Source organism: Diabrotica undecimpunctata, chromosome 1 (assembly GCF_040954645.1).
Source record: "Diabrotica undecimpunctata isolate CICGRU chromosome 1, icDiaUnde3, whole genome shotgun sequence".
NCBI classification, from domain to species: domain Eukaryota; kingdom Metazoa; phylum Arthropoda; class Insecta; order Coleoptera; family Chrysomelidae; genus Diabrotica; species Diabrotica undecimpunctata.
The window spans coordinates 113,375,010-113,390,570 of NC_092803.1; the positions used below are offsets into that span (position 1 = coordinate 113,375,010).

General features: G+C 31.2%; 1 protein-coding gene and 1 long non-coding RNA gene across 5 annotated transcripts in view; one reads left to right on the forward strand and one right to left on the reverse strand.

The window, feature by feature from the left end:
* LOC140452725 (LIM domain-binding protein 2-like) overlaps positions 1-15,561 on the forward strand; it is a 230,145-nt gene that overhangs the window by 199,500 nt on the left and 15,084 nt on the right. For 2 of the 4 annotated variants that reach the window (XM_072547058.1, XM_072547057.1), the window contains exons 6-8: positions 9,192-9,401; positions 11,569-11,692; positions 12,506-12,633. In XM_072547058.1, the coding sequence (XP_072403159.1) occupies positions 9,192-9,401; positions 11,569-11,692; positions 12,506-12,633 (462 nt within the window). Of the gene's footprint in view, positions 1-9,191; positions 9,402-11,568; positions 11,702-12,505; positions 12,634-15,561 lie in introns of all 4 variants that reach the window. The other 2 variants (XM_072547049.1, XM_072547052.1) reach the window with 1 other exon arrangement.
* Positions 1,084-2,574, reverse strand: LOC140439924 (uncharacterized). Its single transcript, XR_011950756.1, has 3 exons — positions 2,434-2,574; positions 1,887-2,069; positions 1,084-1,804 (listed from the first exon to the last, which is right to left on the reverse strand). It is a non-coding gene; the product is annotated as an uncharacterized lncRNA (long non-coding RNA).

Sequence of the window (15,561 nt, forward strand, 5' to 3'; positions counted from 1 at the left end):
TGATTATTCCTAGAGGTATCTCTCTTGCGTTCAATAATTGGATAACGTCCTTTATTTGACACTGTCAAATTCCATCTAAAGTACACGAAACACAAATATGCCGGTTTGTTGTATTCTAATGATTTCTCTTGCATTTGCCTCATTGTATATCGATCTTCCCTATATAAAACCATGTTGTTGTTGTTCTAGGGTTATAATATTACATTCAGTTTAATTGTTATCACTTTGGTCGTTAACTTTAGTGTTTAATAAATGAATTCCTCTGTAATTTTCTTGGTCCGATTTGTCTCCCTTTTTGAATAGAGGTATTAGGATGCTTGATCTCCATTCTTGTGGTATCCGGTGATTTTCTATTTTTTAATTTCTTTAATGCTTCCTTTACCTATTCATTTTAATATCATGTATCGATTTATTGATAAAGCTATTTATTATACGCTGCTACACAAAATTAGCCAAACACTGTTTTGGAAAGCAATCTCTTCAAAAAAAGCTTCTCAAATGAATTCAAGTAATTTTAATAAATAATTTTTTAAGTTAAACAACTTCTTGACAATCATGTCTGTGAGGTGAAAATATATCTTTTATCGGTATTGACGTCCGGTGAGCACCTAAACCAAAGTGAAAAAATAAATCAAGAAGACTAGAAGCTATGATGTGGGAACTTTCGAAGAACAAAAAAATGGCTGGTAAACGTCAAAATATTGTGCTAAATTAAATTATGCATCTTAACAAAATTGAAAAAGTACGCGCTGTGGCCCTAATCTAGAATGGTAGATTTTTTCGTTTTATTGCTATGATTTTCATTGCCAACGTCAGAATTGGTGACCCGTATTTTGCACGAGCGAGTCTAGATTTCGGGTATCCATCAGTACAGTTGATTCCATGGTTCTTCACCCGTGCATCATCATTTAAAGCATACGAAATAAGGCGGAAATTTATTCCACGCAACAGCAAGTGAAAGAAAGTGGCTACTGCTCTGATAACGGATTATGTTATAAAATTTAACGTTATCAAATAAATAGAATGTAAAATGTTAGTTTTGCTTTAAAAATTTTGGTGCTGAATTACAGCTACATTTTAAGTTTAATAAATTCTTTTAATATCATTAGTAATAAATAAATAAATAAATCATTTATAAAAAAAAACATTAAATTTAAATTAAATTAAATATACAATAATATTTATATTGTGTTGTGTGTTGATGTGTGATACGCTGGCAACCTAAGCACTTCGTGTCCATGTTCACGTATGAATTCATCTATAATATAATAATTTTCTTGTCGATTCATCTTGGCCAATTGTAATAATTCTGGTTTTAACTGATGTTCATCAATGGTTTTACTATGGTAGCGTGCGTTGTCCATGACAATCAAAAATGGGTGTTCTAAATTAGGAAGTAATTGTGTACTTATCCATTTAATAAATATTGTACTATTCATTTCACCGTGATAATCTGCAGTCAAGGATTTGGAACAAAATAACAAACTGGCGTCTGAAATAAAACCTTTTGCTGAACCGGCATAAATCACAATATTTTTCATCATAACCACCTGGTTCACGTACACTTCTGCTGTTGTCATCCTTCCACGACATCATTTTATTTCCCCTAGAAAAAATCCACGTTTCGTCCAAAAATACAACTTATTGTGGAAATGTACTATTTCTGTTTTCCATGCTCTTCGATGATCATCTTTTTTTAAATTTAAAACTCAAAAATCTTTTAATATTCTACAAGGATGTTTTACTTTTAGAAACAATTTCTTTAGCCTTCGCTAACGCAACGCTTCACGGGGTACATGTTTCTCTAAAAAGTTATTTATTTTAATATATTACTATAACATGTTAAGTCCTACTCGTAATTCTCAACAGAAAGTTGGTTTACTTACTATTCTGGTACATATTATATATTGTACTTCGAATTGGATTTTATTGCCCTCAGGTAAATCAGTAGTTTTTGTTTTTAAGCGAGGTCTGCTTTTTTCCGGAGAAGATAAAACAAGGTTTTTTTCTTTTCTTTTTCGTATACTGTATACTGTTTTTCTCGCCAATTTAAGTGCAACTGCTGCCCTCTAAAACAAAGTTAAAATATTATCAATATTTTTAATTTAAATTGAAAAAAACCAAAAATTTAAGTTCCCAATTAATTATAAATGTTTTGTTATGTAATAAAATTGACAAATAAATAATATTAATAGTATAATATACTTGTTATCATTAAAGCTTTATAATAGTGCACATTTAAAAATTGTACTTTTTGCTGCACTTCTTGAACAGATGACAACGGCCTCAACGGTTCCAACGGTCCCCTATTTAATAAACTATTTTCTTTTTGTTATTTCTTTCACTTTTGCGGAAACAAACAAAACCATTCCTTAACTGTGTGAATGAGGTTAACTTTGTATGTAAATTAATGGTAAAATAAAATACACTTACCATACAATTTCAAACTCCAATATAAAATTAGTTGTGAAAACAACTGTTGTGTAATATAAATAACTTCTTAATGCAAAAACAGGACAAAAAACAGCCAAAAATTTAACAAACTGACAGCCACAAGTAGACAAATCAGAAACGTCACAAATTGTACTTAAAATCTGAAAACGTCCCTAAATGTCTTTTTTTTACCTATCTCTTTTCAATATACTGAGTCTAGACTAGAGCATTCATAAAAATAACATGTGTCTTTACTTAATAACAGGCGGTAGCTGGTTTACCTTTAGTTCAATGAGTGGAAGACAATGATGTTAGTTAAAAAGTATGTGTTTTATCTCGCCAGGTATTAATGACGCACGAGTAAAGTACCATAGACTCAACTGTAGCTAGTGTATTCCATCCAAAAGCTTATTGATATGTCGCGACGCTATGTGACAACAATTAATGTTGGAGGAGGGCGCATAATATATGTTATTCGGTTACAGATACGTCTTTGTCATTATTCTATGATAGTCTTTGTAATGTATTTTTTTCACTTTTTAATCCATGGACGCCATTAAATGTTCTCGTCAGTTGTTGAGCTAAAAACAAATTGACTAAGCTTAGTCTATTAAAATAGTTTGAATTTATTTCAAATTGAGTAGGTATGTGTGTAAAAAAAGTTACGTGGTATATTCGATGTATGGTGTACAACTTTGCAAAAATAAAAGATGATGCCTTAATTTTAACTAATAGCGCATATCCTGTTGCATATCTCTTGTAACCTTCTTCAGTATTCTCTTTTAATAGCCTTGTGCTTAAAATAAACCATAATCAAATATTTGTATAATCCTCAAAAATAGAGTAATATTATCTAATCAACAAATTTCGTGGAATATTGCTGCATTGGAGATCGATCGGGATAAATGCTCCAAGTACACTTTTATGTACATATGGGGAGTGGAACTTATCGACTTGGATTTTTTTATATCATATATAGAATTAGGGCAACGACCCTAAATAATTGACATAGCAGGCAACCTGGATCAATATACTGTTCACTGTATATATCCAATCAAGTGGGGTTTCTACTCAATCACTGGTGATAACTTTTTTAATAAAGATTTCTTGTAAGATAGATTATTGTGACTATTCAGAATTTATTTATAAGAATACTTCAATAAAACAATGAAAATCAGTTAATAACGTGGTATAATGTTAAGAAATATCCGAAACACTAAAATCATCTTTAATTTGGTTAATTTAGTCGATGTTAAAAACCACATTGTCTACAAACAATGATATTATTGACTATAATCAGTACAAAAGGGGACTACATTAAAAAAAAAAAGGAATTGTATATAATCCCAAAAAGTCAGAATCTTTTTAAAAATTTTAAAACCGTTTACAAAGTTCTCCCAATTCTTCTGATACCTAATCGCCAATTAACTAGGTTCGTGCTGTTATTCTTCGGATCGTCTTATTTCTCAGGTTAGGCGTTATTTCTCTACAGCTCAAACGAGGTGTTCCCAATTTCCTATTCTGTGTAGAGATCCCACTAGAATCTGCTTTGGAAGTGGATCGTTCATTCTCTGAACATGTCCGTACCATGTTTGTTGGTCGTTGGCCATTGGTTTACGATATCATCCTATTGTACATGCATGAATATTCTTGTTTTTTCGTTAGTTACTCTCTCTAATCTAGATTTTCCTGCTGCGCGCTGCTGCAACGACTATGCTTTTGACTATTGTATTATATATTTTAGGTTTGTTGCAATTTGATATCGATTGATTCCAAGGGATCGCGTTGAGCATGGTGACTGCTTTGCTTCCTGCTTCTCTTTTTTCCTCTATCGTCTTGTCCACAGTTCCTTGTTTTACGATAGAAGTACTTATACGTGTCACAGCATTCAATTGTTGCCCTATTTTCCAAGACAAGTTCCTGTTGTCTTCATCTTCATCTCATTCTTGCGCCATTACAAGTTGGTCGTCTGCAAATTTGAAAAAATCATTTACTTGCTTATTTATACAATTTGATAGATCATTTTTATCTTACAATAAAACACTGAAAACTTTTGTTTTCAACACTTCCACAAAATTTATTTTAAATTATTATCACTACAGCTGTTTCGGCCAGAGTGCCTTTCTCAAGATCATTTTTATATTAACCCACAATCTTTTTACCGAGTTAAATTTTTAGATATAAATTTTACTTAAAAATTGGAAAATAAGAAGGGAATATTATAATGATACTTTTTTCGTGTATTCAATGTAATGTACAATATTCTATGTCACATATAAATCAGCACCATCACTATCGGCATTGTCTTCTCTTTCTCTGCTTCATCTGTTTGCCTCATTGTAACACTATTTTGGCAATCTTGATCATAACATCCACCACAAGTTGAGTTGCAAAAAACGACAACAGTTGCAAAATATCATTTGCAAGAGTTCTTGTCGTGCTGGACTTTGTTGCGGTGCGATGGGTTGCCATGATCTTTACGTGTAGTCCATCCGCAATCAGTTGGATTATGTTTTTGTTCCCAAGCCAAACTTGAATCTGATAGTAGCATATTTTAATCTGATTCAGAGTATCCACTTTAGGAACAAGGGATGATAATTTGACGGCGTTGCTTTTAGTGTTTGCCTTAATGGGATAGCGGTTTACCCCTACAAAGACGCTTAGAAACGGAATATACCAACTATTTTTTTTTTAATTTCTACCGCACTAAACCTTTTTTATTCGATTCTATATATTTTTTTCAAGTTCAACTGTAATTTTTTTTCTTTTCCTCTCTTGGTAATTTTTCGAAAAATGCTTCCTTTGAGTTATTTGCAATTTTTTGTTGAAAAAAAAAATGCCACAATTACCTAGTGGTCTTTGGATTTTTTTTTCTAAAAAACTAATAAAGGAATTACAATTCTTACAATTACAAAAAGGTTATTAATATTTAAACCTTCACGTACAAATAAGAATATTTTAGCTAGGATAAGTAATTTTTATCTTGCTAAAAACATAGTTTTAAATTTAAACAAAGATTTCTAAGCGCCGCATCCATACACGCTTATTATCGTATACAGCGATAGATTGCTCGAAATGCATATTCGAAATATTTCACATTTTTATCAAGAATAAACTATTTTTTTTTTGTTTAGATTTTCGTTTAGACGTTTAAACGTTTTTTTAAAACGAAATCCCAAAAATTACTAATTAAGGCATTTATTCAACAAAAAAATACAAGTAACTCGAAAAGGAAGCATTTTTCGAAAAATTACCAATATAGAAAAAGAATTTATTTCGAGGAGATAAGGCTAAAAAATTTAATCGAAGCGATTCGAAAAATTGTTTTTAGTCATAAGTTATTTGTTAATAACAATTTCCGGACCACTTGAAAAATTAAAAAAGTATATACATTTAAACGAAAAAATATATAAAATTGAATAAATAAGGTTTGGTGCGGTAGAAATGCAAAAAAAATTAGGCGGTTTATGCTCTGTTTATAAGGGTAAACCGCTTCTCTAGAATGAATGACTCATCGCATTTATTCAAAAACTACTAAGTCTTCAATTTTTCACCATTTTTTTTATTGATCTTTAACAGCTCCGTATAAAATGATTAAAAAGTACAAAACAATATCTGATTGTTTTTTAAATCCGACTTTTTTTCCATAAGTTCAAAGAATTTATTTTTACCCTTATTATAAAATGCTGATGTATCATAACCAGTGAAGGAATGCGAAAAAGATATAAATTTTGTATTGTTTAAATAGTTTACTTCGAAGCTTTGAGATAAATATACCAAAGAGGGGCCATATGGGTTTCCTGATATTAGGAAAAAAAATTCTTGCTCGGCTTTAGTTGTGGCAGTCAAAATAACTAATACGTCAACATCTTCTGCTACAATATTTTTTTGTAAAGTCTACTCATATTGCATGGCAATTTCCACAAAAAAGTATCTTTCTTCACATGTTCTTTAATAGCAGTTGAATGATTTTTCCTTTAGCTCCCTCTCATTTTTTGAATATACGTATACATAATATACAATATATACATTCTCCTGTACTCATACATCTACCTGCTCCGAATTAAAAAAAGAGGTGTTTGGTTTTTTGGCTATATCTCACTTAATTTTCGAGCTAGACAGTCGATCAAAAAACCAGTTAAAAGTGAATTTTATAACCAATATGAAAATGTTTTAAGCCCTTTCAATTTAAAACCGCAACATAGCAAAATTTACAAAATTTTCTGGAAAAAAAATATTAACCTTTTGTTCTAATTTTACGTACCTATATTCAATGTTTTTGTACTTTTTTAAAAAAAAAAAGGTATTTATAAAAATGTCAAATATTTTTTTCACTGTAACCATATTTTTTTTTTAATTATTTATGTATTTTTATTTGTTCAATCTTTTGGATTCCATTATATTCCATGTTGTGAGACCGCTTTCGTAGGAAAAATGTTTTTGATTCAGTTTCTTTGCAGATTCTTATTCAGAAATGCTCCCTTTAAACAAATATGAAGGGTGCCGGTCAAAATTTTTGGGCTGAAATTGTTTAAACAATTTTTTTAAATAAACTCTAAAAATCACCTTTTTTGCTACAAAAAACATTTTTTTTTTAAGTTTTTTGTGTCATTTTAAACAAAAAAAAATCTACTGTCATTTTTCTCTAAAGAGGTAGTTATAATGAATTATAACTCGGTTTGTAAAAAAAATATGTCATATCAAAAATAATCAAAAGTCTTATCAAAAATAAAAAAAATCGATCTCTTATAAGACAGTTTTGTATAAGCTACTTTTTATCCCTTTACAGTTTTTTCGACAAAATTTAAGGTTTTTGAGTTCACCATATGAACATGGTTTGGCATGACATATTAGTGAAATCTCGATTGAAACAGAAATATTGAAATCACGAATAAGTCTAAAATATTGATTTTTCGAAAAAACTAGAAGATTTTTCCTTAGAATATATTTTTATAGGTATCGATTTTTGAGGTTATTTTCAATATAAATGTTTCCACCCCCCAGTTGGGGTGAATTTCACCCCCAGAATAAAAGCATACTTCGACAAAGGTTAGATTCTGCTTGTTAAGGTATTCCCTACTTACTGCTAAAATTTCAAAAAAATGTACTCCAGTAAATGGCCGTTTTGGTGGGTAATTTTCCCCGTCACGACGAATTTGCTTGAAAATTTGGATTCAGGTTCCTCTTACCCTCTACTTCACTTTTCGACTAGTGCCCACGGTTGGTTTTAAAGTAAAAGAAATTTTTTTTTAATTTTGAAAAAATGCATTTTTTTCAAAATTACTTAAAAAGTATTAGTGATACGAAAAATCTTGAAGAGTAAAAAATATAGGTTTTAATTTTCTGAACATTTTGTTTTTTTTTAATTTTTCTGTACAGAAATTGGTTAAAGTATTATTCAAAGTTTTCAAATACTCGATATTAGTGACACTTTTAAACTCTTTCAGCTACAAACAACCTTTTAAAAATGAGGATTTAAAATAATTTAAATGATCATATTGCCCTTGAAAAAACCTACAAAATTGTTTTTTTAAGTACTTCATAGCTTCATAGCGAGTTACGAATAAACAGCCATTCACATGTTTTAGGATTTTTACATTATATGATTTTTTTTAATAGGGGTCGTTTTCAACTCTAAAAAATAAAAAGCAACCGACGGCACAAGTCAAATTTTGTAGGGGAGGGTAATTATAACCTAAATCCAAATTTCCTTGCAAATCAGTGATGACAAGGTATTCAATGATATTATTTTAATTATAACTAATCTAGGGGTGAGATGTAGGGGATAAACTGTGATAAAATCTTAAATTATGATGTTTAATGTTAATTAACATTCATTGACTCCATTAAAAGATGATTTGAATTAATTACCCGCTTTCATTTACAATTGTATTATTTTCTACTACTATCGGTAGTTTTCGCCCCTAAAAATAAAAAGCAACAAACGGCACAAGTCCAAAAGTGAAGTGGAGGGTAAGTAGAACCTAAATTCCAATTTTCATACAATTCGGTGGTGACATGGAAAATAATAGGGTATATCATGTTCATTTACTGGCCTAATGCATGTTAATGGAATTCTGAGTTAAAAACCGCGGTACATTGGACTAGTGTATAAAGGCAGAAAAGAGAACGAGTGAATGACAATTTTGTACTTTGTGTAGACTTGTGTACCTAGTTTGACAATATTTATTTTATTAACTTATTTCATTTTGGAAACAGCTTTTTTTATCACGGGAGTCGCATGGAGAGAATTAACACAAAAAAATAACGACCGAACTACCAACAAGCTTGGTTGGAATTTAGAATACCGCCAATCTCTAACCAATCGAATCTTTTGGCGGAAAAATTTATAGCAGTTTTGAGATTTAATCACATTATAAAGTGAAAATATATTTGTTTTTTAATTAAACTATGCTAATGTAAAGCTTTCATTAAATTGTGTTGATTTTTTTATTTTTTCACTTATTTATTAAATAAACCGATACTTATTGTGATGTTAACCTTACATTGTGCCAGTAGATACTCATGAAATGACATTGAAATCTTAAATTAAGCCTAATTGAATGTGTAGAACCTCTGCGTAAATAGTCGATATTAAACTGTCGTAATGGTATATCTTGATCTAATACTCGCACTACTGTAAGTCGGATAACTTAACCGAGTCTTGGTAGCGATTCTGACCGAATCTTAGATATTAAACTAGATTTAAATCAAATCGTTTTGTAGTATCAGTCAATAACAAGATTTATTAATTTCAGGTGTGTACAGAGGGCCGCTTAATTCTAGAATTTACTTTCGATGATTTAATGAGGATAAAATCATGGCATTTTGCTGTTCGAACACATCGAGAATTAATCCCAAGAACGGTAGTTGGTATGCATTCCCAACAGGATCCAAGCATGTTGGACCAATTATCGAAAAACATTACAAGGCAAGGCATCACAAATTCTACGCTTAATTATTTGAGGGTAAGTAAAGTGTCACTTCTCAATATATCTGTATTATATTTATATTATGTATACACCATTGTTTAATACAACAGGGTTCAATTATTATAATAGTAATATATCCCTCACTAAAATCGAATGTAAAAATACCGACGAGCTTTTGGGATTTGGTTTAGTGGGTTATACAAACTACCTTTCTTAATAATTGGCCAATATGAACAAAGGATGCTCTATACCAGATCTCATTAAATGTGCTAAAATAATTGTCTTCAAGGCAAACATCTTCGCGAATAAATAATGGAAACAGTAATCCTTTCTCTTCAAATATGCCGAGAAAACGTTTGTGATCTGGGGATCTAGGCGGCTATGGTTTGTAGATTTCAAAGAGATCGTTTTACCTCGTAGAACCTTCTACATTACGACCTAAAAGATCATTTTTGTATACCACGATGGTTTAGGGCCAATTATTTCTAATCCAACTCTCTTGATTCTCACAAATTTTCACATGGTGTACCGTCAATTTAGGATCAACAATTTAATCTAACTAAATCTTAGCTCCATTTTTGTTCGTGTTATCTTCAGAAAATTGAACATACAAAGCTTAATTAAGCTTATATTTTAGAAAATATGGAACAATTATATGGTTACTTAATAACCCTCCTTGATCATCAGCATATATAAAATCTGCTGCATTAAAGGGCCACGCAGATTATGAGTACTGACGGCGCCTGTCATATTATATGTAGCTTCATTGTACTATAGAATGTTTTAAATCAAACGTGCAACAATAATTACAAACATTAAAAATTGAAATTTTTAGAGGACCAAAAAGAGGCTGATACCATTTCAGTTTAACGATATGCGAACTGCAACTGATTTTTTAGTTCCTTATTTCAATAATTTGATTTCATTTGATCACTATACAGGGTGATTTTTTGAACTTCAAACCAAAAGTTTTAGAGGAACTTGACATAATTAATATCTGAAAACTTGCTTATTTTAAATATAATGTATATTATTTCCTACTTCCAAAGAAATGAGTCCTAGGAATTCTCTCAATTTAAGGTGAATATACCAGGAATCACGTAAAATACATTAAGGTAGGACATCGGAGGTGGATAGGACATTTAATGCGGATGGAACAAACTGACCCAGCTAGAAAAACGTTATTTGATAGTCTCATTGGTCCGAAAAGAAAAAGAAGGCCCAGAACAAGATGCCTTGATAACATGGATGAAAATATGATAAATATGGGAATACGTGCTTGGTAGAGGAACGCGATGGATAGGAATAACTGGAGAAAAAGTCTTAATGGGACTAAACATTCTAAATATTTTAAAAAGTTTTCTTCAATAGCTTCACTCTACTTGATCAAATTCCCTTTCAGTATTCTCTATTAACATCAGATCATTAGCATTCATAAAGTAACAAGCAATGCTTGTCTTAGATTATTTAAGTCTTGTGCATAAGTCTATAAGCAGTGCTTGTCTTAGATCTTTATTTGATATATTTGATATTAATTAGCATGAATTATGAGCTTATATCAATATATCTTATTGATATAAGCTATATATAATTATATATATATTATCAATCATATTCTTATACGAACATTGTCAGTCTCTCTAACATCTGTCCCAATATAAGTTGTAATTCTATCATTATCTTTTACAATGTTCACATACTGAGAATTCCTTTTTCGCTCTAAGCAAATTTTAATTTTTATGTTTGGCAATAGCGGACAAATAGCGTGCGACATCAAAGAGTTTGGATAATGATCAAATATAACATATAAAACCGAAAATTTCTTTTTATTGTATACTTATTTATATCTTCAGAGCATTCCTTTGTATATTTGAACTTTTATAATAAACAGAAAACTAACAAATGTGACTGGATATCTAGACAAATAAAGGAGCAGGCTATGTTATATTGTGACGTTACACGGCTAGGTCACATTATGGTGTTTGGATACCTGAATTGTTACATATTTCTGCACACATTTATTATTAGGTGCCTACTCACTTTACATGACCACAATTTCTTTAGACTTCGCTTAGTATAAATACATCCAAATATTTTACTTTTTTTTTTTCATTACTTTTAATTATACTTAACTTTACATTTATTTCTATTTTGCGAGATGAAATGAACCGATGTAAATATAACACTGTTTGTTGTTTTTTAGTTATGTGTGATATTAGAACCTATGCAGGAGCTTATGTCTCGACATAAGGCATACGCGTTAAGTCCCAGGGACTGCCTGAAAACGACGTTATTTCAGAAATGGCAGAGGATGGTTGCGCCGCCGGGTAAGAGAGGTACCAATTTTATTGCACTATAGGATTATTCATTTTTGCTTTACCGCTTTCTTCGTTCAGTTAACAAGAAAAGGTTTATTAAAATGGGTAAGATCAATGATGTTTCTATTTGTATTCATTTGTTTTATACGATTTATTACAAAAAATATATACAACAGAATCTTACTAATTGCGTTCATAGTGAAGACATGGATTCGTGCAGTAATCTGGATTATTCTGCTGGCGCAGCATCAGTACCAACGAGGCTGGTCTCGCGAGGTAGACTGTGTCAAATTAGAATTTGTATTAGAACCAGATTATATCAGTATGACAGAATACCTAATGGACACTCTCATAATAGTCGTTACTTCCATGGTAGCATATTGGAACGCTCGATCTCATTTTTACCTAAAACACTTTAAATTTTGATTCTTTACGACATACAACAGGTACACTAACAACCTTTCAAAGACCTGTAGAGAGTTTATTTACCAAAATCAATACTAATCGAGTGTTCTTCATATAATTATTTGTCATCACCTTTACTAAACATTATTGATTTTTCATTTCAATTTTATTATCAATATTAGACACATAAATTCACATAAATACATTTTACACTTCACTATTCATTATAAAAAACACATACTACAATTGTATCCATTTTTGTAACACCTAGAACAATGCCTTGATGAAAACCGACCTTCGATCCGGTTTGTGTATAGCAAAAATGAAAAGAATCCTGACAAACTCATCGATTGCACGTGACTAATATAATATTTTGCGTTCAATAACATTAATATCTTCATTGAATATGTTTGATAGAATCTCAAAGGCCAGCAAACAAAAGGCGAAAAAGGAAAGGTTCCAACTCCGGAGGAGCAGCCAACAATGCAGCTCCAGCACCAAACAAAAAAAGATCTCCAGGGCCTAATTTTTCCTTAGCGTCGCAGGTAGGTAAAATAGTTTGTAGTAGACTCATCAAATTTTTTATATAATTTAGTTAACATAAAAAGAAAAATAGGTAATAGAAAGTGTCATTTAACTTCTATATGGCTATCATAACGCTAATACAACGCTCTCCGATTTAAGTCGATTTTAGCATGACGAGAGACATGCCTATAGTCTCGCTACAACCTTCACCAAAAGCCGATTCTGACCGAGTGGAAACTCCATGACCAAACGAGGTACACTGAGAACCTGCGAATGTATCAACTTCAGTCTCAGATTCTCATTTGACGAGTTTTTATTGTATAAACTCAAAGTTAATATCTAATACAGTTTCAACTGTATTTGTCCTGTCCATTTTAGTCTATTTGCATTTATATATTTTAACTAGATTTTCCTTTCCAAAGAGAAGACTCTTTTAACTCGCTGTGTCTGCGCCTCCATTCCTTTATCACGCTGCAAGGGTCATATACTACTCAAAGAATTTTATGTTCCACACCAGCAAATTATTTACTTCTTTTTTTGTTAGCGTCCATGTTTCGCTTCCGTACGGTCGTATTATGGTTTTGTTTATATGAATTTTTGCACCCCGTAAGAGAAATTTTGAGCTCATCAGGTGTTGCATAGTAAATTAACAGGATATAAACAACACCGAGTATAACTATAAAATGTGACCTGACACTATACAAAGCAAACTTAGGAACATAGCCGCAAACGAAAGAGCAAATGGGAAAAGGACAAAAATAGGTTATGGATTCATAATTATAGAAGACACAAGATGGAATTGGAACCAACAAACACAAATGATAGAAAAAGCTACAAACAGTACAGTGCAAGCTAGTTGAAAAAAAGTCTGAAAGAAAATACGTGGACGGAATGAGAAATGGAAAAGCACAGATTAAGGACATGAGTGAATTTAAAGATGATAACACAGACAGAAAGGAACCACATTGAAACGGCAACATAATGATAGACACAGACATGGAATGTCATAAACAGAACATTTTAAAAATGGCAAACAAGGAATGTAAGAGGCATAAACAGAAAAGAAATAGAACTGGGAAAGAAATAGAAGACAAGAAGATTGAAGTGGTAGTTATAACACAAACTAAAAGAAAAAGAGGAACCACGACTTTAGAAAACGGAAACTTACTAATATACAGTGGAGTAGAAAAGAAAAAGAAACTCAGACAGAGGTAGCATGCATGATCAAGAAAAATATCATCAATAAAGTAAGAAGAGTTGATATAGAGATGAGCATAAAGCAAGAAATTACAAATACATATATTTATATGCTATGGACCTGATCAAGATGCGACAAAAAAACGAAAAAAATGAGTTCTGGAACAAACTGTAATAAGTAATAAATGATTGCACAACGAAAATAGTAATCATAGGAGAAATGAATGCTAAAGTGGGAAAAGAAGTAGAAAAATGGAACGAATGAATGAAAAATGTTATAGGACCATACGGAGAGGACAAAATCAACAATGATGGAAAGCTATTACCACTACTACTACTATACTATGGTGCAAAAAAAATAAAGGAACTGGATAAGAGACTTAAAGGTGAGAACAAGCTATGAAATATGTAGTAATCACTATATACTGGAAACTACATTTAACTGCAAAGGAATAGAAATAAAAAATATAGAAGACAAGAATAAGAAATACAAGAGAATAATTAAAATACCTAAACTAAGGAAAGAAACAACATAAACCAGTTATAAGGAGGAGGTAGAGAAGGAAATGTAGAGAGAAGGAGAAATGAGAAATAGTAGAAGAAGAATGGGGAAAATTTAGAAATGCTAGGATAAATACAGCAAAACTAGTATGCTGGACCACAAGAAATAATAAGAAAGAAACGGACACCATGGTAAAATAAGGAGGTAAAAATTGAAATTAAAGAAAATAAATTGTGGAAAGAATACTTACAAGACAAAAGGCAATAAAAATATGAAAGATAGAGAATTAAAGCTAAAGAAATAGTCAAAAATTAGAAAAAGAAAAGCTGGGACAAGTTTGGAGAAAAAATGGAAGAAAACAGTAAAGAAACTGTAAAATTGTTTTGTCGAACACTGAAAAAACTACGGAGCAACAAAGAAATAAAACAAATAATGACCAAAAATGGAACAATAGTAACTGATGATAAGGATATAATGGAAAGGTAGAGAGAACATTTTAAACAACTGTTGACGGAGAGCAAGGAGAAGCAAAGGAAAATGAAAACAACGTAACCGGCAGATCAGAGGAAAACACGGAGGAAACAGAAGCTATACAGGAAGAAGAACTGGATGAAGCAATAGGAAAGATAAAGGCAGGGAAAGCTCCTGGGAGTGGCGTAGTTAGTCCTGAGATGTTGAAATATATAGGAGAAAAAGCAAAGAAAAGATCATCCTAAACATCCTAAATCTAATATGAAAGAAAAAAATACTGCCGAATGAATGGTCATATGCAATAATTGTACCAGTGCACAAGAAGGGAAACACAAGAGACTGTCAGAACTATAGAGCATATCCGTAATATGTATAGCGGTAATTCTATACGAAGTAATAATCGGAAAGAAAGAAAAATCAGGATAGAAAGCCTTAAAGAAAAATAAAGAAGTGTACGTAAGTTTTATAGACATGTAAAAATCATTTGATTCAATCGAAAGGAAAACTATCTGGGAGAGCCTGAAAGAAAAACAAGGTGAGCAAAGAACTGATAGGAGCACCGAAAAGAATATATATGAAAACAATAAATACAATAAGAACACAGAATATGCAATCGCAACCATTTGAAACAACGCAAGGACTTAGACAAGGAGGTAGTTTAAGACCAGTACTTTTTCTAATGTAATAGATGAGATAGTGAAAGAATGTAAAAAAACCTTTAAAACATACTGTATTATAGGATGGAATACAATGCAAATATAATTGCAGATATATGCGT